Here is a 20,971-nt window from a genome sequence, read left to right as displayed (position 1 = left end):
TTTACAGGTAGCAACCTTTGGGCGACTGTTCATGGAGTACTTCAGGTAAGAATCAGTCACTCTAGCGTCCGGCACGCTTGTATTATTTTTACATGTTTGGATGATATCCGTAGAATGGTACGTGTGATACGAAAATTCTCTGCGATCTAATCAGTCACAATTAAAAGACACTCACTTTGCATCAGCAGCCTGAGGATGTCACTGTACTGGTCAGGGAACTGGTAGAGAAGAAGGTAAGTCCAGTGCTTACAGAAGAGATTAAACGGCATCAAAATATCTTCATCCGGTTCAAGGCCCCAGGCAGTAAGCGCCAAATGAATGGACTCCAGGAGCCTGGTGCGGTCAGACAGGGGAGGCTTAGTGGAGTTTAACCAGTGCTTAAGATCGAACTGAAAAGGAAAGAAACAACAAGCACCTTTATTGACACTAGAAAATTAACTGAAGGAGAGCAAAGTCTGTGCAAATTTAGTTTAAAAGTCATAGATTACCTAGCCTTTAAATTTTCATAAAGATTTAAACTACAGTTTGTAAACAAGTACCTAAAAGAATCTGGGCAGCTCAGTAATCGATGGGTGCCATTATGCCTCCATCACTTCTTCACTCTCAGACAGCAAAGTTTTCTAAGCTCCGCACGCTTTTTTGCAATTTAAAAATCTTGTTGGTAAGTTTTCCCTAAAAGACAAGGCTCAGAACGTTGCAGTTCTCTTTCACTGGTCACAGTGCCACACACAAGCTGGCACTTCGCAAAACTGTCTCCATCTAACGGCCACGTTTCGGAGTCTGCGTCAGTCACCTCAGTGAATAAAAACTCAGTGGGTTGATAACACCTTCCAGAACCCCTATAAGACATGTTCTCTCCCTCGTTACAGATTGAGATCAGTCTCTAGGCCCTGAAAAATTACCAGGTTTTATGACTCATAGATGTCACAGAAATACAATTGAAGGCGAAAGAGCTACAGCTCCAAAACTCGCAACCAGTTAAGTAAATTCACTGCCTTGGTCTGAGTTAACATTCTACGTGGAATGAGGACAAAGGCAATTTGCTTAGATCTGGCTTTTTCCAAATATGAGAAACTTGGACATATTATATCTCATTTATCAAACACAAGTTAGGCATAAATTCAGGATAAATTCAAAAGAAGGATGTACTAAATTACTATTATGAATATTTCAGAACTGTACTTAGTCTTTAAAGAGCGTTTGGGAGTTAGGTCCTTGTTATAGTGGAATAAGACTGTCCCTCACAACACAACCGACACTCCCACAAGAGGAAGCTGTGGGATCAGGCTGCTTAAAGACCACAGAAAATGTGCAAGGGGCCTGTGAGCCTGCGATCTGCCTGGAAACAGAACCCCAGAGAGCTTTTCGTTTCTATGGTGTGGGCGACAGCCAGCGTTTCTGCACTTCAATGGTAACGTCAGGACTGGGTCATATCTCACCTTGGTCAGCAGCATGAAAATTATGTCACTGTTGTCCTCACTTAGAAGCTTCACCACTTTTTCATAGAGTTGTATGAACTCTGCGGGTGCAGCATTGGGAGTGAAGAAAGGAGACAAAAGAGAGCACAGCCTTCTATTCTTCAGAATGGTCTCAAGTACCTTTCTGCATTCTGATTTAGTGCCACTGATGAACACCTTGAAACAATAAAAGGGGAAAATGTCACCAAATTCTCCATTCCCCAACCTTTACTTAAGCAACCACGTTTTAAGAGGTAGTAATATGAGGCAAATAGAATTTTTTCTACATGAAAACACGAAACAATCACAAGAAATCTAAAATCAACATAGATGAACCTATGATTTCCATTGTAGGTGATATTAAAAATTATGGATAATCCGGGGAGCATTTGAGATCTTGCTCCCCAGCATATGTCATCAGTTCGGCTCAAATAAACTTAATAAAAATTCTCAAAAAAAAATTATGGATAATCCATTAATTTAATTTGGACAGCCCATATGTAGAAAATTCTCAACTATACTACAAAAATTTTAAAAGATTAAAATATTGGGGTAATTTGAATCCAGAAATTTGCAATGTACCTACCATAATTATTAAGTACCCTAAGTGATTCTGCATTCTGTCAAGAAAACAAAACTTCTAGGTTATAGATTTTATTGAAATGTGGTTTTGATACATTTTGAAAGCTAAATTTAACTAATAGTCAGGAAAACTTCACATTTGTTTTAACTTGGTTCCAATGTTTAAAAGTACTAGAATATAAGTGAATATTTTTTTAAAATCTTAGGGTCAGGAAGGCTTTGATAAACTTGACCACAGGCAGAAATAACAAAGGACAAGACTGACAGATTTAAATTGATAAAAATTTTAACTTCTATAAGGCAAAAAGCATCATAAAATTAAAGAAAAGTAACAAAGTAGAAAAATTATTACACATTCCAGATACCAGGTTAATAGTCAGAGGAGCTCTTTCAAAACAATCAAAAAAAACCAAGAAACTCTCCAACAGAAAATGTAAAAGGACAATAACCAGCAAATCACACAGACACAAATACTAAGTGGCCAAAACATGTGAAAAGTCATTCAACTTAACAAATACTAAAAGAAATACAACTTAAAATAATAATAAAGTACCACTTCCCCTATTAGATTAGCAAGACTTAAAAAGAATGATCATTCGTATTGTAGGTTACAATATGGAAAATAATAAACTCAAACCCTGCAATGACAGTGTAAATAGGTACAAACTTCCCAGGAGGGCAGTGTGACACAATACATCAACTGCTAGTCCCTTTGACATTGCAATCATACTTCTAAGAAATTATCCTAGAGAAAAAAGAGTCCAACACGTTCACAAAGCTGTGTAAGATTATTTAGCTCTGGCTTACTGTAGCAAAACAAACAAACACCTAAATACCCATTCAGAGGGCTTTACAATGTATCTGTACCACTGAACACTACATATTAAATACCATAATACCGGTCTGTATTTATTAACACAAAATAATGTCTAAAAGATGTGTTTGAATGAAAAAAATCAGGTTACAAAATAACACCCCCCGTTTTGAGTGTGTATCTATGTCTATCCATCTAGTTATCTGTATGTAGAGATGATACATCGATTTCACATATACACGCATATATTAATACAGATCCATACACGAGACAAATCATAATGAAATGCTAGCTGCGTAACCAGTATCTCCAGGTAGTTAGGATTCTAAGAAATGTTTCTTTATACTTTCTGTACTGTCCACATTGCTTATAAGTATACATCAATTTTATAATCAGAAAAAACTATTTTAAAAAATATATTTTAATATCTGCGCCGCATCACCTCCTTATAAACATCTAATAAATAAGTACTCAATCAATTGAATTTGGGTTCCAGGACATAGTTAATTAGGGTTTACATATTTACCAACAAGTGGCTTTCCTTTCCCAATCTGCATGGATACACTGCCCTTGCTCTTGTTAAATATCTATATTTATTTTAACAATGAGTCAAATAAAGTTACGGAGAATGGCAACGGGGAGGCAGCAGTGGGAGGTGAAGCGAGCGCTGAACATTGGGTCAGCAAGACCCGGGACCAGTCTCAGCTCCAGCACTCAACAGCTGCAATTCTTTAGGCAAGTCACGTAAGCTTTGAGAGCCCAGTTTTCTCATCTTTAAGATGAGAATGATATCAATCAGAGAGTCGCCATGAGGATGAAATAAAATAATGAATTGGAAAGCATTTTATAAGCGATAAAGAGCTTCAATGATGGTGTTGCTAACACCACCAACAGCATATGATAGAATCTGATGTCTCCCCAGAGGCTTTCAAATATGAGTAATTTATTATCGCTTCTAGGAGAAGCAAAATCCTATGCCAACAATTCTAATCGCATCTTCAGAAGCCAGTAATTCAAAGGGGCTTCTGACTTAGGTTAAGACTCTGAACCTACAATATAAGTCTGAAGTCAACCCTGACTATATCTAACGAAGACACTGTAGGGACTCATTATATCGGAAAAAGGCGACCAGCACAGAATATCCTTACCTGTCCCAAAATCTCAATGCATGAAGTAAAGAACTGCCTTGTGGGAGGATGACGCTGGGTCTCGTCGCTGACATAATCCACAACAGTAAAAAAGAGGCTAATGCCAACCTTCTGAACACCAGGGGTGGGCTGCAACTTGTAGGCATTCACTAAGGCCCTGCAGGAAAATGCAGGTGAAGACTATTGGTTTACAGTATGAGAATCCAGACCCATGAGTGTTTCTTTGATACTCTACATTCCTCAGGCAATATTCTTTAGAGTCTTCAGTGCCCCATACAAATGTCACGTTAGAAATATTTCATGGGATATCTTCCGACTTGACCCAACACCTTATTTTCAATACATAAAAATGATTTTATCCCTCCTGGGGGAAAAAAAGAAAATCAGCTGTCTTATAAGGGCTAATTAACATTCTCACCCTTATTAAAATTTTTCACATTTCATATGTAATTCATAATTTATTATTTAACTTCATGTATTTCTTATATAATACATCTTTTTAAAAACAAGCATCCTGATTCTCTAAACTTTAAAACCCAAAATAGTGACTTAAATTGAGGATAAAGATTTCTGTATAGAATAAGATCCTAGAATAAAGGAATCGCTTCTAATTCTCACACTTTTTTGAGTTCCTTTACTAGTAAAAGAAACATCAACCCCTTGTTTACCTTATCTCCTCCTCCTTCCCAGGCCCCCCATCCAACCCACAAAAGGACTCAGTGTCCCCTCCACACCACCATCCCAATCCACTGGGGGATTAGCTGCTGTTACTAGAATGTGGAGTCATCTTCAAGTAAAAGGCAGAGGCCACCTCCCCTCTCCCAAGCCATGTCCTGTTGGCTTTGGGAAGAAAGAGGATGGTGGGAGTAAGCCAGGAGCTCCAAAAGAAAATCACAATGGACAAATGCAAGTCGGCAACGGTACCTGAGAGCCCTAATGCCCCTGAGTGAGTCCACGCAAACGTTGCCAATAATCTAAGTTGACAGTGATGACTTCCTAGGTAAACGTGACTTTGATATAAAACTTAAGCACCAAATCTCTCCACGACTGAATTTCCATGTACTGTATCATTTCGTAATTCAGGGGTGTGCGAACTTATTCTATAGAGTCAGATAATAAATATTTTATGCTTTATGGGCCATAAATTGTTACAACTACTCAGTTCTGCCATTGCAGCATAAAAGTCATAGACATTAATAAATGGGCACAGCTGTGTTCCGATAAAACTTTACTTATAAAAATGGGTGACAGGGCAGATGTGCACCCCCCAAATGGCCAATGTGCCGTTTCCTGTGCTAACTTAATTAGTGGGTATCTGGAGGTAGTAATGTATGATTACTATCAATAATAACCAGGGTATTTTCAAGTATAATGCCCTTCAAAACTTACGTAATCAAATTTTCTGCATGCACAGCAGCTTCCACAACATTGAGTGGTGGTGGTTTAGCAGCTTCTGCTTCCAATTGCTTCACTTCTTTTCTCAAAGCATGAAGCTGTTGGCTTACTGCTTCATTCTTATGCATACCTTCAAACTAACAAAAATGAAAGCGGTCAACAGATGTTTTCTGTCCCTACATGCTTCTAAATCAGATATTTTATTACATATACAGTGGGCATATGACAAACAGACTATTATTACAATTAATACTGTAACTCAAAACTCTCAATTGAACCTGCCAGGGCTGGGAAAAAATGATCAAAAAAACTACTCAAGAGTCTCAGGTTTTTCATCAAGAATCAAACTTGAAGTCGTGTATTGTTGGTTCAGACTTCTGAAGGCTATGCTCTATGTCACTTACATTTCAACGCCCCAATCCTCAAGGTCTTCCCACAGGCCTTTCCTACAGCACATCAAGCTCCTCCTCTGTTGATCACCGCCCCCGCCCCCAAAGCCTTAAAACCCCATGTCGTCCCAACCCCACGGCACGTGTGATTCATTCAACTCGAAACACTCAGGCTGCACATCTCATAGATGCCCAGCATTAAAAAAATGAGGACACAGATGCTATTAATAAAACATTTGCCACTTTGAAAGGAAAAAAAGACATATAAAGCAAACAACAAAATAAGATAAAATATGGGGAATGCCCAATCAATTGCATGCCTGGGAAAGAACCATTGATCAATTCAGTGGTGCCTGAAAGCTGGTCTTTGACAAAATTTTTATTGGTTCTCAGTAAAGATGTGAAAAATAAGGAGAATTTATTGAGCTTCTCAAAAAAAAAAAAAAAAAAACCCGAAATTTATTTCAATTTAAAAGACTATACTTTAAGATTATGTCTTTCCTACTTGAGGGGGTTGTTAACATTCCTTTCTCTAATTAATTGATGTCAAATGACTTATGAAGCTGCTTTGTTTGTGTATATTTAATGTCCTTTTTTGGATGTGGAAGGATGCAGAGAATATCCTCGGCCCAGATTGCAACACAAAGACAGAACCAATGTGGTAGGTGTGGGGACAGGAAGATAGAGGGACAGAGACGAGGAGCCTGGCCAAGATGATGGAGGGTGGGGGAGTCGGGGCTGAAGAGCAGGGTGCAATCAGAGAGGGGAGCAGGGAGTCCAGTCTTGGACAGGCCTTTCAAGCAGACTAGAGAACCTACACGTACCTTGCAGGCATGGCAGAGAATGCTTACTAGACCAGCACATTTAGAGGGCAGGAGTTTGAAATCCTACCGTCTCCTTAGATGGTTTTCCACATCACATGGGTGGACAGCAGGACATATGTTTTCCTTTGTATGCACCTGCCTAAACCCAGTCTTCAGCCACCACTGCAATGATTATGGAATCCTTTCTTTGTAAATAATGTAAACATTTAATTCACAAACTTATTTAACCAAGGTCTTCAGGTCCCTGTCAAGGTTATCATCATAAATTCCAAATCAAAAGCTCCTGAAGGGCAACAATCCTATTTGTTTTCTCTGCACAGCACCCTAGCGCAGCACAGCTCTGATAGGCACTGAGCACCTACTTTTATGATCATAATGATAACTTTCTTCTGTAAAAGGGACCATCGTTGTTCCTTTTAAAAAAAAATCTTTACAAAGCTTCTTGTTTTAAAGAAAAAAGTAGGGGGCAGCCAGATGGCTCAGTTGATTAGAGCACGAGCTCTCAACAACAAGGCTGCCGATTCAATTCCCGCATGGGACGGTGGGCTGCGCCCCCTGCAACTAGATTGAAAATGGCGACTGGACTTGGAGCTGAGCTGCGCGCTCCCCAACTAGATTGAAGGACAACGACTTGGAGCTGATGGGCCCTGGAGAAATACGCTGTTCCCCAAAATTCCCCAATAAAAATTTTAAAAAGAAAAAAATAAGCTGTTCGTATGAATCAAAAGCCATGAAAGTGACTAGCCAAGAATATATGTTAGCAATAATTGTTTACTTTTTACTCATGGAGAAATGAAAGATAAAAAATTACTTCCATTAAACCACATACTGAATCAATACAAATATTAAATTTCAAATCTTCCAAATAACAGACCAATGTTTAAGAGCCTAAAATGTAATGAGGAGTATGTGCAGTCAGTTTTTTTGCCCATATGTCACTAACTACAACTAGACTAGGTCTTTGAGAGTCACAGCCCTTGGCTGTCCTGGAGAGAAACACCCAAACAGAGAGTCAAAGAAAGAAGTGCAAACACAGAGAAGAGAGAAAGAACAAGGTTCACTCGACTGGGAAATGCAGAGAGGAGATCAAAACCACTTTGTAACTTGAACTTTAAAACTGCCACCCCATGTTGTAGAAACTACTAAATGCTGAAGAATAAAAGAAAACCAATTAGTGTAGGAAAGTTTGGACATTCACCAAAAACATCCTCAAATTCTCATTATTTCCTAATCTACTTATTTTTGTTCATTTTTCCCACCAGTGTTCAAAGTTTTCTTATCTTACTAGGATGGGGGTGGGAGAGGTTGAATGACTCAGAGCATAATCACAAGAAGTTGTTGACAATAGAACAAAGCAGCATGGTGGAAGCCCCTCCACTTGAGTCACTGCAAGTGGACAAAGATGTAAAAGTTGGACACAGCAGGTCCTTCAGCAAGTTTTTACAATAATGTGAGGCCCTCAGTGGGTCTTTTCCATCTTTCATTTCTAGGAATGAACACATTTTTCACATGACAATAAATCAATTCTGGGTCCAGCAAACATGCCCCACAATACCGAAATACAACACAAGGAACCCAATTATAAATCACCCCATTTCCTCAGGGAATATCACGGAATTATTAAAGGCTTCTACTAGGAGAGGCAACCACAGAAGAAGCACGTCTCAATTCTCATAAAATATATTTTGCTTTTGTATACCCCAAACAAGCTACACATAGTTCAAACACTTGCAGATGGTTGGAAATTTCCAGGGCTTTCCCTCCCAGAAAAATTCTAGTAAACAATAAAATATTTCCATGATATAATTTGAAATCTTCGTAAATAAGCCATTAAAATCATATTAAAACACATTTGTGTACTTTAATTTTAACATTTATATTTAAAATATAAAATCATTTCCCATGAAGTTGATTTTTAAAATTCCATGAATTCTCTAATCACTGATGACATTCCACATCAAATTTCCTAACTTTAGATGCATACACGTGTTATTTTATCAAAATAAATTTTAAAGGTAATGAAAAATACAAATATAAGAGTTATTTCTGAGAAGACATTTTAGAGAAAACAGTGTCCTAAGGAGATTGATGAAGAATATATTCAAACTGTTAAAGTGTGGGTTAGCACAAAACAAAGAGAAATGTTTGAAAGACAACCAAGAGTCAGTAAAATATATTTTTCCCAATTTCTCAAAGCTAACAAAAAAGAGGAGCTATTTTTGTGCAAATGTAGTCAGGCAGCAGGTAGTGCCCATCTCTAAGGGTTTCTTTCCGGGCTCAGGGAACCCTGAATTCACGTGCAGAAGGAGTGAGGTGCAGTGATTAAGAGGCATGTGCTCTGTCGCCAGACTGCCTAGACCTTTCTGGTTTTACCACTCACTGGCTGCGTCGCCCTGGATATGTAACTTAACCTCTCTATGCCTCTATTGCTTCACCTGGAAAAGGCAGATAACAAAAACCTTATCGGGTTATGGTGAGAATAAAATAAATGAGTTCTGCAAAATGTTCAGACAAGTGCCCGGCATAAAGGAAGTGCTATGACGTGCTGCCTAAGGCTGAACTTCCATTCTGAAGTCCTTATGAAGTCACAGATCCAACTTAACTCTATTTTTCGAACTCAAGAAAGTGATGCTAGAGGCAGCTGAATATTCACTCAGATTGTTGCACGTCTCTCCTTTTGCCTGTTGGCAGGCTCCACTCAACTGATCTGCTTTCCACAGGCCCTGTTTGTCTTCAGGGGCTCCCCACTGTCCGCGGCACACAGCCAGAGCTCCCAAGTGATCGGCCGTTCCACGTGACAGCCAACCTTCCGGTGTGGATTCCCACCACCACTTCCAAAAACAACTTGAAACAGACTGATCTAGCCACGCTCCCTAAAAGAAGTCCTGATCACGCCATTCTCACATTCCTTCTCACTGAACGGAAACTATCAGTATCACAATCTTTTAAAGATCGATCAGGTTAAGGCCCTCTCCCTAAGAATCTTCTCAGTGCTTCTGAATTTTCTTTAAATCTCTGTTTTATAGGACTCATCAGCGCGTATGGAAATATGTGATTAGCGTGTGTCTTCAGGCCCTACAAACCCTATTAAATGCTTCAGGACATGGATCATCCACTATATGCTTCTTTCAGTCTTTCTCGATGACATGCCAATTACTAGGGACTCAGTTTAAATTCTCGGAATGATGAGGAAATGTAAACATTCTTACCTGAACTGTTACAACTGCCGCTCCTTGGCATTTCTTACCACTGCTGCCTCTGCACTCCAGATGCAGTGTGGTCTGTTCTTCTCGGTTAACATACTGTTTGGGCATTGTATCCAACAGCTCACCATCCAGGGCAACCTGTTGAGATTCCCGAAGAACCGCAGTTCTGAAAAACATCATCAGGAGGTAAAAGAATGTCTTAGGAAAGGTTTCACGATAAGTGATAAAGGCTCCCAGCTGCCCCCCTGCCTGCATTAGAGCACAGTGAGACACAAGTATTCACAGTAACAAGACCAAAGGTGTGTGTGCCAAGACTTATCCAAATCCTCTCCCTGGCAGCCAGGCTAACCAGAAAGTTAAGGAAGGAAGGAAAAGTGGGACAACTTTTTAGCCAGAAATAAAGCTCCATTTAGAATCTATGTGATACCAATAACGGTTTTTAAATGGACGCCTAAACATACAAGAACAAGTGAGAATTTCATCCTAATTCAACTACCTGAAGGAGTGCCTTATTGTAAGTGCCATTGATTTCTTAGGTATTAGTAACTCCAACTGAATTGTCAAAAATAGAGAAAGCTAATTATTTACATGGGTCTCAATACTGTTCTAATTGTAGTTATTATTTTGTTGACGTGAAGGTGAACACGTGTATGTGTGTGTTGTGTACACACACAACACACACACAATGAACGCCTGCACTAAAAACAGCCAAGGAAATAAAGGCCAGTAAGAGATTCTTCTTTTACTTTATAAAACAGACTTCCTCCACACGCACTCCTTCTCACAAGATGGCAAGCTAGAATCAAACCGTTATACATTTCAACAGTTGGTCATTCTGTATCTCTTGTGAACTCAGAACACTAAATGACTTTCCTGCACTTGGGTCAAGCGCCGGTGCCAATTTTGAAAAGAATATGAAGAGTTAGAAAACAAAGCCGTGACAAAAGGATATAAACCTCATTTCATACCCTTTAAACACTATCTTTCCATTATTAGAGGGTCTTCTCAGAAGAAGCATAATAAACAGTTAGCAGGCACTGCTGATGCTCAGAAATGCCACCATAGGAAACATGCAAAATTTATGTCCATAGAAGCATCATCTATAATTCCAATGTGAAATTAAAAGACTTGTTACAACTTGGTAAATGAAAATAACCGTCTGGGCCAGTCTCGTCAAATCACCCTCCTGGTGGGAAAGCTGATGAGGAAGCCCTCTCAGGTACTAAATCACCTCGGCTGTCAAGGCAGCAAGCGTGCAAGCACGATCCCGAAGGTCTCATGGCCTTACCTGGCCTGCTGTTGCAACAGATGCAGGTCTGTGCGCACCAGCTGGGTGGTGCCCTTCTGACTCAGGAGTACGGCAGAGGAAATAACTGGCACAGGAGGCTTCACTGGGTGCAGGACAAGGGGTGGTTGGGGATCCTCGTGCTTCCGCAAGTTACTTAAAACCCTCTCTTTGGCTGAAAGAAAATAAAGTCATATTTACTAAGTAATGGCTACCATTACGTAGTAACGTACTCAAGTGGGTGCAACGCCCTGGCCTGTTACTTTCATAAAGAATGTTGGAGATCTACAGAATAGTTACTTAAACCACCAGAGGCCTAAATAAATAAAATTAATATCTTTCATGGCTTGTAAGTTTTGAAGGAGCACCTACAGGCCTAATAATATCCTACCAGGAGCTGGGAAATCAGGAACATGTAGTATGATTAACTATGATTAAGACTTTTCGAGGCTAGGAATTCTATTTAAAGATCTTAAATTATTACCCTAGATAGCCTTGCATGGTGTATGAAGGTGTTTGGACTTATACTAGTACAAAGGGGATTTAGTGAACAGCTCTAAGCTAGCTTGAGAAAGGTGGCAGCTATCACCAGACAATGGATTGGGGGAATGGGGCAAATAGCCCAGTTAAGTTTAATGCAATCACTCAGATAAACTTCATAGGAATAGGAGAAAGAGGAATGAGCAGTATATAGAACACAGATGAGTGAAAAATTTTAAATTAGGCCAAGGTTTAAACAGGAGGGCTGAGAGTAGTAGAGTTAAAATGAATAAAGACATGGGCACAAACTCCTATTATGTTTATGTAGTCATATAATCATTCATTCCTTCATTTACTTATTCATTCACTCAATAAATGATTTATGGAGTCCAAATAAGAAATCAGGAGCCATATAAGAAAAATTAAGGTAAATCTATACCATCCAACTTTACACTAGATTGCATTTGGTCTCATATTGGTCAATCCAAGTTAAATGTTTCTATTTCTACACCTAGTACAGAACTGAATACCTACTTCCATTAAACGCCCATCTTCCTCTCTCTTTACTGCACTATACACATACCACAAGGCAGGCAGGGGCTGAAGAGCATGAAAAAAGCTGCCACATACTTGATTCTTTTAAACAAAAAGATAACAGGGCATGAGAGAGGTCAAGGGAATTTCAAGTCAATAAGTCAAGTCAACAAATACTTAAGGGACTACTATGAATTTCCGATTTCATTCCAGGTGTGGCATTTAATTTTCTATTCTTGTTAAGAAAAAGTAAAGAAGATTTAATAGCCATGACTTGACTTGGCAAATGGAGACTTGTATTGTTTGCACCTCAAACAGATGGAATTTAACATTCAAAACAGGTCAAGTACAGGACCATCTGTTATGCTGGGGTTTTTCCGCTAGAACTACCACTCTTTGCACAGAATGTAACAAAGTTAGGCATTCATCACTGGATAAGACTCCCGATGATGTCCAGCTTTCTTTCAAGCAACATTTTAGGCCCTGACTCTGAAGAAAAACTGGAGGCTCTTTTTCAAATTCAGTAACACTTATCTTGCAAGAAAAACCATAGATAATATTTTAAATACAAAATAAAAGAAAAATTCTGAGCATATTTAACTGTAATCACCACTCTGGAGCACAAGTGACAAAAATTACGAAGCCAACAAGACAAATTTAATTCAAGAAAAAGAAGGTGGTGTCACAATGACCTGTGAAGTACTGCTAAAATTTTTCCTACAATTACAAGTTAGATGTAATCATCGTCTAACCTGCTATCTTCTGAGAAAAACCTGAAACTTGTTATTTAAAAATCTAGGTTTTAATTTTATTTAGAATGGCAACCTGTACTGATCAGCAGAGACGAGATAAATAAGGGATGATGAGCAGGGTCCCCAGAGCCAGGTGGCTCTGCTACATACCAGCTTTGTGAGGTGGGCAAGTTACCCCACCACCTTACAACTCAGGTTCTTTATCTGCTCAACGGGGATAAGCCTCCTACGGTTGTTGGGAGGACAGAGTTAATGCACGTCAAGTATTGGGACAGGGCCTGGACCCAACTAAAGGCTTAATAAGTTACCAGCCTAACTCCAGAGAAAACAATCAGCCTTCTGGGGCAGTGCTGAGGCAACGTGAAAGCACTAGGATGGGAAGACATGAACAGAGACGCGTTCAACAGCTTCCAGATCTATACACATATTTCTTCTTCTCACTTAAAAAGCTTTCAGGAACAGAAAATGAGAATCAATATGGTTGGGCTGAAGACAACTTTTATATCTTCCCCTATACAACTTTCTATATTGTTTAAAAATTTTTTTCAATGAGCATATATAATTTCTATAATTGGTGGGAGGAAAAACTATTATTATTTCAAAGGAAAAAGCAAGGAGAAAGGTTTTGGAGGGCAAAAAGCCTTAGGTGAGACTGTCCAGCACCTTCATTTCACAGACGAGTGAATTAAAGCCGAGAGGTTCCTATTTTTCTCAGATTGTACAGCTAACTAGTTGGTTAGTGGCAGAGCTGGAACAAGAAGGTATTTTTGCTGTGGGGACAGAGCCCCAGAGAGCAGTTTCCAGGCTCTCGGCCTCACATGGAAAGGTGCTGGCTCGGGTAGTAGATGGCCATCGGCTGTGACTAATTGACCGTCAGCTGTAACCAGTTAGCCATTGGCTACTGACATAACCGCGGCGGCTGCACTGGGGAGTCAAGAGTCGAGTCAGTGAGTCGGTTGGTTGGCAGACAGAGAAGTGGACAGCAGGTTGTAGGTCGTGTGACTCCAGCCACCAGTGAGACTATAATGCCACCAGTGAGACTATAGTGGTGTGACTCCCCTACCTATGGCTCCATGGGTGTTCCTTTTTGGCCTCACCATGTCCTGCGTTCTTATGTGGGGAGCGAGACCAGAGACCCCGCAGGCTGCCCCACACGACAAATGGCAGAGCAAGCAGGGTATCCCGCACGACAAATGGCGCAGCGAGCAAGGTCACCAGCACAACAAATGGCACAGCAAGCAGGGTATGGCGCCAGCCAAACCTCTCCAAGGGATGGTGGAGCAGTTTGTGCGTGTGAAAACGCAGTCTCGGGAAGTCCATGAGGAGCCGTGCCAGAGATAGGGAGAGCAGTCTACCTGGGAGATACATGACCCCTAGGTGAATTGGTGGTCCTCTCGAGCCTCCGGATGGCATGCCGCCCCGTTGGCCATAGAGGGCATTACCGGCTTTTTGGTGGGCTGGTACTATAGGCTCCGAGGGTTGTGGACATCTTACACCGAGGCCTCCACCCACTCAGACCCCTGGCACGGCGAGCAAGATTCCGGCCAGGTAGGAATGGAGTCTGACTCCGGGCAGGAGGATGTGTGGCCTCCACACAGTGTGTGGTGTCCGGTGGCCACTGTTCTCAGGAGTTGGACCCCCAAGGAGAGGTGGGAGGACATAGACGGCTCTCCAGCCAGCATGGAGAGAGCCCTGCAGGCTCTGGCTGAGAGGTTGCCAGAGGAGGAGAAGGCTATAGCCGGCCACATGGGCTGGATGTTCCTCAGCGCCTTGAGTCTCAACACGGAAAATGCGCTTAATGAAATGGCCCAGGTGCCGGACCACGTGTCCTGGTTGGCAGCGCTGGAAGCTCGGGTCCGCCTGTTAGAAGAGGGGCCCCACAGTGGAGACTCTGAGGCAGAGGCGGAGGAAGCGAGTGGAGACGATGTAGCTCCCAACCCCCAAGCCCCACCAATCTTGAAGCAAAGGGTAAAACATGAGCAACCTTTGGGCCCCGGGGGCATTGCTGCCGGCAACCCAGCTGCGACTGAGTTCACAACCTACACCCCTTAAATTCCAAAAAGGAACACCCACGGAGCCATAGGTAAGGGAGTCATACCACCATAGTCTCGCTGGAGGCTGGAGTCACACGACCTGCAACCTGCTGTCCGCTTGTCTGCCTGCCAACCCACCGACTCACTGACTCGACTCTCAGCTCACCAACCTGAGCAGTCACGGCAGTTGTATCAGTGGCTAATGGCTAACCGGCTACAGCTGACGGCCAACCAGCCACAGCTGACGGCCATCTTCTACCCGAGCCAGCACCCCTCCACATGAGGCCCAGAGCCTGGAAACTGCTCTCTGGAACTCTGTCCACATATTCCACCCTTACAGGGTCTCGCCTTACAATTTACGTGACAAGCATCTTCTGCGAGGGTCCCTGTGTCATATTAGCCTACAGGCACCTACGGACGCAAAGAAACAGTAGTCTTAGGAACCAACAATGGCAAATCCCTTCCATCTGGGATGGATATCTATCCCTACACACACAGCCTACTTCTCTATACCTTAAATGTTGTCATTCCTCAGGTTTCCACCTTCTTCATCTAAATATTCTGTTTCCCAAACCCGCATTTCCTACACTGCCTCATTCCTGAATTCTAGACCTGTATAGCCCCTCCCTACCAACTCTTTGACAGAGGGTTCTCTTTGAAGCACTCACATAAGAATACAGGACAAAAAGCTAGCACTTCTAGCGGGACTAGAGGCCCTGCAGGCTGCCCCGCACGACAAATGGAGCAGCGGGCAGGGTCTCCCACATGACACTTGCCTTTCTGTGAATCACTTCCGTGCTCTATTACTCTACATGTTTGAAGATTATATTTACAATTTTATTATGTGTCTTACATTTTAAAAATATATTTCGTAATTTAAACTAGTAAGTGACCCCAAATATTGTTTTCTGTTATTTTTTGTTGTAAAATATGTCTCCAACTTTCTAGGTTAAACAAGTTTTTGTGGCCTGGCACAGAAAACTAACTGATAATTCATAAAATTCTTTCTCTAGAAAAAAGCCCTGTGAGAAACAACCAACTTAGAAACATTGGAAATATGATCCATTTGTATAGTAAGAGTTCCAGAAACAGGGGAAAAGAGTTTATAAAAGAAAAAGACTTCTGAATTTTAAAACTGCAAATCCAAAATAATTAAAGTTGCACTTTACACATTGTAAGTTAACTGAAATGTCTTTTTTAAGCAGCACAGAGAACATGAAACACAAACATAATCAGTCACTTTCTCGTCTCCTTTTCAGCAAGGTAGAACCATCTGACTCAGTTTGGGCAAATGAGATGTAACTGGAAAGTGTGTGAGTAGCTTCTTCTAAGAGTCCAGGAGAGGGAGGTTCCCCTTCCTGCTGAGTGAAATGTGAATATGACAACGTAAGCTTAAGCAGCCACCTTGGGCCATAAGTGAATGTCACGAGTGAGAACAGTGGGGCAGCAAGATAGGATCAGGGTCCTCGAAGGCTTTCAGGTCATGTAGCTACTGCTATGAAATGCCTGCCTCCAGACTGCTTTTATATGACAAAATAGAAATATTTTATTTAAACCATTACTACTGTGGAGTTTTCTCTCACTCATAACCTAGCCTAACCCTAAGTGGCAGATAAGTTAACTGATGATTTCCTAAAAAAGCACCTCTCACTGAAGGAACACACTATGCACACCTTCACCCTCAAAGGCTCTGATTCATTCATTCATTCATTCATTCAAAGGGGCCGACGCTCATGTGACTCACCCAAAAAAGGATCAGTAAAGTCCAGCTGCACTGACAAACTATAGGGTGTGGAATGGGACTCAAGCTTGGCCTGCAGCCACAGACCAATGGATTCCTGACACTCGTAATGTATGCGCTCCATGTTCAAATACTCCATCCACAGATCCTACAATAGAACCACAGGATTAACTTTCAGAGATGAATCATATATTTGCATATAAAACTACATATTTAACTATAAAGTGAAGGAGTAAGTTTCAACATGAGGTAGTCCACTTCAAGTTTCCAGCATTAGAATGAATCACATTCAAAACGGATACTCTTAGCCCAAGTCTCATATGTGCCATGATCAGAAAAAATAATTTTAACAGCCCCACTAAATGTATATTTACTACTAAGCTAAAAAACTTGTAAGACAGGAAAGTAGCAGAAATTTTAAAGAGATAAAAAAATAAATGTAATGAATAATTGAATCTCAATTACATCAAGCCTTAGATCCCAAAAACAATTTAAAGAAAACACAGGGCACAGAAAAACATATTAAATTACGCCACAAAGACAGTCAGCAAAATCAAGACTGTGGAGAAACTACAAACAAACTATTAGTTTCTTCAAAAAATAAACTGCAAGGGAAAAAAGGATAAGGGGAAGACCTATAGATTAAATACATTTATAAGAGCTATCAACCAATCACAAAATGTGGATCCTGACTCAAATTGTAATTAAGTAAAAACAAAACTTTCATGACATTTATAAGAATTGGAAATTTGAATACTGAATAGCTATTGGATATTAAGAAACTATTGTTCATGTTTTTCAGATGTAAATGCTGCTGGATTATGTTATTTTTTTTAATCATCATCTTTTAAAATCATTATATATCAAATGCTCTCTAGGATTAGCTCCAAGATAATATGGTGGAAAGCGTGGATGGACTATACATGAAACTAGACACATGGTATATGAGGGGAGGAGGAGAACAGCATGTCCATTATATTATTCTATTTTCTATATGATTGAATTTTTCATGGTAAAAGCTGAAATAAGTAAATAAAGTGAGAAAAAACAGAACTAGTATTCTTTTCCCACACTCCAGTGAACTCTTCTACATATTCTGACTATGTATTTCACTTTGGTGATCATTACATATTAGAATGGTGGACTGACTTTAATGAGAAAAAAAAAGTCTGCACTGTACACCTGAAGCTGAAACTGAATAATAATGAATGTCAACTATAATTTTATATATTTATATTTACAAGAAGTGGAGTACAGCATTAGGAATAGAGACAGTAAAAATGTAATGGCTGTGTGCGATGTCAGAGGGGTAGTGGATGGGGGGAGGAGGGTTATCACAGTGAGGGATATAAATGATAAATGTCTAAAAAAAAAAAAGTCAACCATCAATAAACACTACAAACTACTTCAAACAGTAATAGATGATCCAATGTAGACTATGGTTTTCCTTTTTTCTGATTTTAAGTGTGCTAAAGAATTCTTCTAAATCTAAAAATCAATTAGTACACTGCCATGAAGTCCTAAATCATTTCCAAACTAACCATGGCATAAAGCATTCCAGACTCAGGAGGAACTCCAAATTCATCCTGATCACAGGCCTGCATCCCAGATGCACCAAACTGATCAAGATGCTATACCAGACCCTCCTCAGTGTGTTGACAGAGGCTAACAATTAGAGAAGAATACTGAGATTAACGATGGGTAAGGAGAAATGTCTCAGAAACCGTAAAGGACAACTCTGAGACTGAATTACAGATCTAAAATAGGAGCTATAAAATCAAATGGCAAGCAAAGACTTAAAAGAAAAAGCAATTAATTCTGTAGATGCTGGGTAGCCGAGATAAAGAGCACAGAACCAAGAAAGCTATGATTAATTTCTTTAAAAACTCGCAAAGTACCTACTCCATGAAAAACCTTGGATAAGGCCTTGGTGTGTGAAGCATAAAGAAGAGATGAGAATGGAACAGCAGTCAAAGGATCTCAGGACACCATGATCACTTCTTTATTTTTCTTATTTCTCTATCCCTACACACACAGCCTACTTCTCTATACCTTAAATGTTGTCATTCCTCAGGTTTCCACCTTCTTCATCTAAATATTCTGTTTCCCAAACCCGCATTTCCTACACTGCCTCATTCCTGAATTCTAGACCTGTATAGCCCCTCCCCACCAACTCTTTGACAGAGGGTTCTCTTTGAAGCCCCTTGGCACTTCCAGTATTTCCTATTTTTGTAAACAGAATCTCCAGCTGCCCAAGCTGGAAATTTGGGAGTCCCTGTGTATCTAATCAGTCCTCCGACTGTATCAATCCTACTGCATATCTAAAAATCCTATTGATCTTGATTCTTCCTCAATATATTTTTAATTCATCCATTTATTTAACCACATCTGCTATTTGAACAGCTCTCCAAAGACTTCAGAGCAAAATCCAAATGTTTCAGAAAGGTATATATGGCCCTTAGAGATCTGACCCTTGGTCCCCTCTCTGGTTTCACTGGCCCTCTTCGGCAGCTATGTTCCCACCTGCACCTTTCTGAATATGCCATCCCCTCTCACCTGCCATGTCTTTGTACACGCTGGTCTTCCTGCTGGTAACGTCCGCTCTGCTATTCTCCATCACCACGCCTTTCCTTTCAACCTGACCAACGCCTGCCCATTTGTCCTTCAGGGCTTAGCTCAAAGGTTGCCACTCCAGACCCAATGTGAATCAAGGGTTGTTCCTTTACATTTCCACAGCTACCCTGTGCATTCTACGCTCACAGTCTATCACCAGATTCATCATTGTTTAGCTCCCCCATTTGAGAGTAAGCTTCTTGAAGGCAGAGGCCTTGTCAGGCTTCTTTTTGTATCTTTGGCATACAATACCTAACACCTTAAAGGCATTTAATAAATACTTATGGAAGGAAGAAAAGGAAAGAAGAAAGAAAGAACAGAGAAAGGAAAGACAGGAAGAAAATAGAAGAAAATCGGGTCGGCTCAGTGGCTTAGGCGGTTGGAGCTCCATGCTCCTAACGCCGAAGGCTGCAAATTCGATTCCCACATGGGCCAATGGGCTCTCAACCACAAGGTTGCCAGTTCAACTCCTCGAGTCCCGCAAGGGACCATGGGCTGTGCCCTCTGCAACTAAGAATGGCAACTGGACCTATAGCTGAGCTGCGCCCCCCACAACTAAGATTGAAAGGACAACAACTTGACTTGGAAAAGTCCTGGAAGTACACACTGTTCCCCAATAAAGTCTTGTTCCCTTTCCCCAATAAAATCTTTTAAAAAAATAGAAGAAAATCAAAGACACCTATTCGAGACGATATACTACATCTAATGTGAAAACAGGTAGGTTTAAAGATCCAAATTGGGTGTCCAGTTAGTTCAGTTGGTTAGCTACTAACACCAAGGTTGTCGGTTTGATCCCCCACGTGGGCCACTTTGAGCTGTGCCCTCTTTAAAAAAATAAAAAAGATCCAAATTAAACTTCAAGTGTTAGAAGTTCCTGAATCCTACCCACGTTGGGGTCAATGCCCAGTAGAATTCAGTCCCTAGAAAAAAGGAATTGGAATAGGAGAGAGAGGCAGAGTCGTGTGCGCGCACACACACGCTTACAGAAAACTTGGAAGTTCTGGCCTAAAAACAGACTACAGACATCTTTGGTTGCCAGCTTAGACTGTGTGAAGGTTAGAATTGAGGATCTCCAGAAGAGTAACCAAAACTGTGAGATCCACATCACAGTTTCGTAGGTCATCTCCAAAGCCAAAGTTGGGCTTCTGATCTACTTCATTAACTATATAACGTAGGGAAGGTTAAAAGCCTATAGAACGTAGGGACGCTAATAAATTCTTACACCATACTTTTTATGGGAGTAGAGATAACTACTTAAAAGTGTTCAGCTTCTAACAATTTAAAATAAGAAAGAATACAAAAAGTCTGAGGAAGGTTATGTTTACGAGGTTGTACAAAGTCTTAGAGCTGAGTTCCAAGCCTTCAGGTGAGACCATAGTGGGCCTGGAGATTCAAAAGGGAATATTTCTCTTTATTCACTTATATACTGACAAAATCCAGAAACAATGGCCACTCAAGGGAGCCCATTTCCATACTGACAAGTGGTTTTTCCCATTAGATTATGGAAGTGACCAATTCAAATTACAGTCAGATATACTACAAGAGACATTGCCATAGTGTCACCTGCTGATTCTGCATCACTTTGGCTAGCCTGTGAATGTCATAATGCTTTGGTAGAGAAGGGATATAGGTATCTCCTTTTTGAAAAGTCTCATCTTCTAGCCATAATATATATACATTGAAGAGCCTAAAAGAAAAAAAAAACAGAATTGTATAAA

The 20,971-nt window shown here is 40.6% G+C and overlaps 1 protein-coding gene across 4 annotated transcripts in view; it reads right to left on the bottom strand.

Annotated features, from left to right (window-relative positions):
* The window catches only part of EPG5 (ectopic P-granules 5 autophagy tethering factor), a 98,810-nt gene that overhangs the window by 27,920 nt on the left and 49,919 nt on the right, over positions 1-20,971 (bottom strand). For all 4 annotated transcript variants that reach the window (XR_013995313.1, XR_013995314.1, XM_081079135.1 and 1 more), the window contains exons 24-31: positions 20,817-20,940; positions 16,644-16,788; positions 11,104-11,275; positions 9,819-9,981; positions 5,391-5,533; positions 4,002-4,158; positions 1,440-1,634; positions 176-389 (exon numbers count right to left, since the gene is read on the bottom strand). Coding sequence is in view for 2 of the 4 variants with exons in the window: in XM_081079135.1 (XP_080935261.1) it covers positions 176-389; positions 1,440-1,634; positions 4,002-4,158; positions 5,391-5,533; positions 9,819-9,981; positions 11,104-11,275; positions 16,644-16,788; positions 20,817-20,940 (1,313 nt within the window). In the remaining 2 variants the exon portion in view is untranslated. The remainder of the gene's footprint in view (positions 1-175; positions 390-1,439; positions 1,635-4,001; positions 4,159-5,390; positions 5,534-9,818; positions 9,982-11,103; positions 11,276-16,643; positions 16,789-20,816; positions 20,941-20,971) is intronic.

Source organism: Rhinolophus hipposideros (genome assembly GCF_964194185.1).
Source record: "Rhinolophus hipposideros genome assembly, chromosome: 17".
In the NCBI taxonomy this organism is placed as follows: Eukaryota; Metazoa; Chordata; class Mammalia; order Chiroptera; family Rhinolophidae; genus Rhinolophus; species Rhinolophus hipposideros.
The sequence above is the reverse complement of the archived record's forward strand: the minus strand, read 5'-3'. Positions and strand labels throughout refer to the sequence as shown.